This window comes from Balaenoptera acutorostrata, chromosome 2, assembly GCF_949987535.1.
Source record: "Balaenoptera acutorostrata chromosome 2, mBalAcu1.1, whole genome shotgun sequence".
Classification (NCBI taxonomy): domain Eukaryota; kingdom Metazoa; phylum Chordata; class Mammalia; order Artiodactyla; family Balaenopteridae; genus Balaenoptera; species Balaenoptera acutorostrata.
In genome coordinates, this window is record NC_080065.1 from 108,573,753 (window position 1) to 108,575,846 (window position 2,094).

At 47.5% G+C, this 2,094-nt stretch overlaps 1 protein-coding gene across 1 annotated transcript; it reads left to right on the top strand.

Annotated features, from left to right (window-relative positions):
• Positions 1-259: 259 nt before the first annotated feature.
• Positions 260-988, top strand: FTMT (ferritin mitochondrial). The gene has a single exon (XM_007188471.1). It carries the CDS (start codon positions 260-262, stop codon positions 986-988), a length of 729 nt encoding a protein of 242 aa, XP_007188533.1.
• The last annotated feature ends 1,106 nt before the right edge of the window (positions 989-2,094 follow it).

Below are 2,094 nucleotides of genomic sequence, written 5' to 3' on the forward strand. Positions count from 1 at the left end.
TGTGAAATAGTAAATTACAAACGCCCAAGAGCAGAAGTCTTTCGGCGACGATGGGGGCAATGTTTGTAACTGTCATCTGCCTTTTCCCAACCGCGACTGGCGCGCGCCCCCAGCCTCCCTCCGCCTGGAATTCGGTGCCTCTGGAAGGGGCGTGTGACGCAGTCGCCGTCACCTAAAGCTGCATTCTGATTCAGATCTGACGCTCCGGCGCGCTGAGCCGGCCTGGTCTCAGTTTCCCCGCTTCTAAAGAGAAGGGGCCATGCTGCCCTGTTTCTTGTTCCTCTCCAAGCACATCAGCACTTCGTTGGTGTCCCTGCGCAGGGCGCGCCACGGCTTCGTGCTCCCGCTGCGCTGGGTCCCCAGGCGGCCCTGGGGCTACCCGCCCGCCGCCCCCCGCCGCCCGCTGGCCGCAGCCGCCTCCTCGCGGGGATCAGCAGGGCCAGCCGGCGCCCCCTCCAGGGTGCGCCAGAACTTCCACCCGGACTCCGAGGCCGCCATCAACCGCCAGATCAACCTGGAGCTCTGTGCGTCCTACGTGTACCTGTCTATGGCCTATTACTTCTCCCGAGATGACGTGGCCTTGCACAACTTCGCCAGATATTTCCTTCGACTGTCCCGGGAGGAGACCGAGCACGCGGAGAAGCTGATGAGGCTGCAGAACCAGCGGGGAGGACAGATCTGCCTACAGGACATCAAGAAACCGGACCAGGACGACTGGAAAAGCGGGCTGAATGCCATGGAGTGTGCTCTGCTCTTGGAAAAGAATGTGAACCAGTCGTTGCTGGAATTGCACACTCTGGCCTCAGACAAAGGTGACCCCCATCTGTGCGATTTCCTGGAAACCCACTATCTGAATGAGCAGGTGAAGTCTATCAAACAACTAGGTGACCACGTGCACAACTTGGTTAAGATGGGAGCCCCGGATTCTGGCCTGGCTGAGTACCTTTTTGACAGACATACCCTTGGAAAGGAAAACAATCAGAACTAACCCATAGGCTGCCTTCTCCACCGCCCAGGGTGTGCCAGGACCCAGAGGCAGCTGCTTCCTCGGCTTATTTTACGGACAGTGTTCAGAGATCTGTGGTTCAAACCATAGTTTTATACCAATTGTTCCTCCTTTCCTTTTATATTCTTCTGTTACAATGTCCCAATAAAGTGATTTGTAGAGAATATGTATGTAGCCCCATGTTAACAATGGCTTTTTGCCGAGCATCAAGATAATTTTCCCAGTCCAGGATGAGATGGTATAAAAAAGACTGCAAAAAAAAAAAAGCTACTGAAATAGATGCAAACTAAATTTCTCTGGTTACCAAATATTATTCCAGACCATGACCCTTCACTAAAATTCCATGATATTTAACTCAACAAATGCCTGTTATTTTCAAGACCTTATGTTAAAGGCTAGAGTGGGAAAATGTGTAAGATAAATATGCAAAGAACTATAACAAGATGAAGAATACATAATACTGTAAAAATCATACATACAAAATTCTATAACAAATCTGTGATCTGTTTTTGAAGGATTATCTTATTACAGACTCTTGAAAATGTGCCCGATATACTGGCAACTATTTCCAGTTCCAGATTTCTCAAATCTGTGATCTGTTTTTTAAGGATTTTGTGATCAAATAAATTCAAGAGAAGCTACAAATGGTATCAGTGCTGGTCTTGAAAAGTCACAATGTATGTTAGCATTTTAAGGGCTCTGGGAAGTCTTGAAATTAAAAACAAAAACCAAACAAAAAATCTTGGATCATTTTTTTGTTTAGCTCAGTGTTTCCCAAACAAACCCAATCTCAGCTAGCTTTTTGTGCATGTGTTTTAACAATGATAATATAACTATACAGATATGTCTGATAAAAGACTATACAGCCTCCATTTTAATATACCAAAAAGAGTGAATACGCTGCAGAAAACACCTTCCTGTGGCCTTTAAAATGGAGTGGAAAGAACACTGGGATGGAAAAGTCAAGAAGGGATCCAGAATGAAGGAGGCATCAGCTGGGCAGATGTTTTCTTGGGGGGGTGGGGAGGAGGTGCAATAAAGTGAGTAGGAGAATATTTGGTCAGTGGGCCTTCTGCTAGACTACGAGT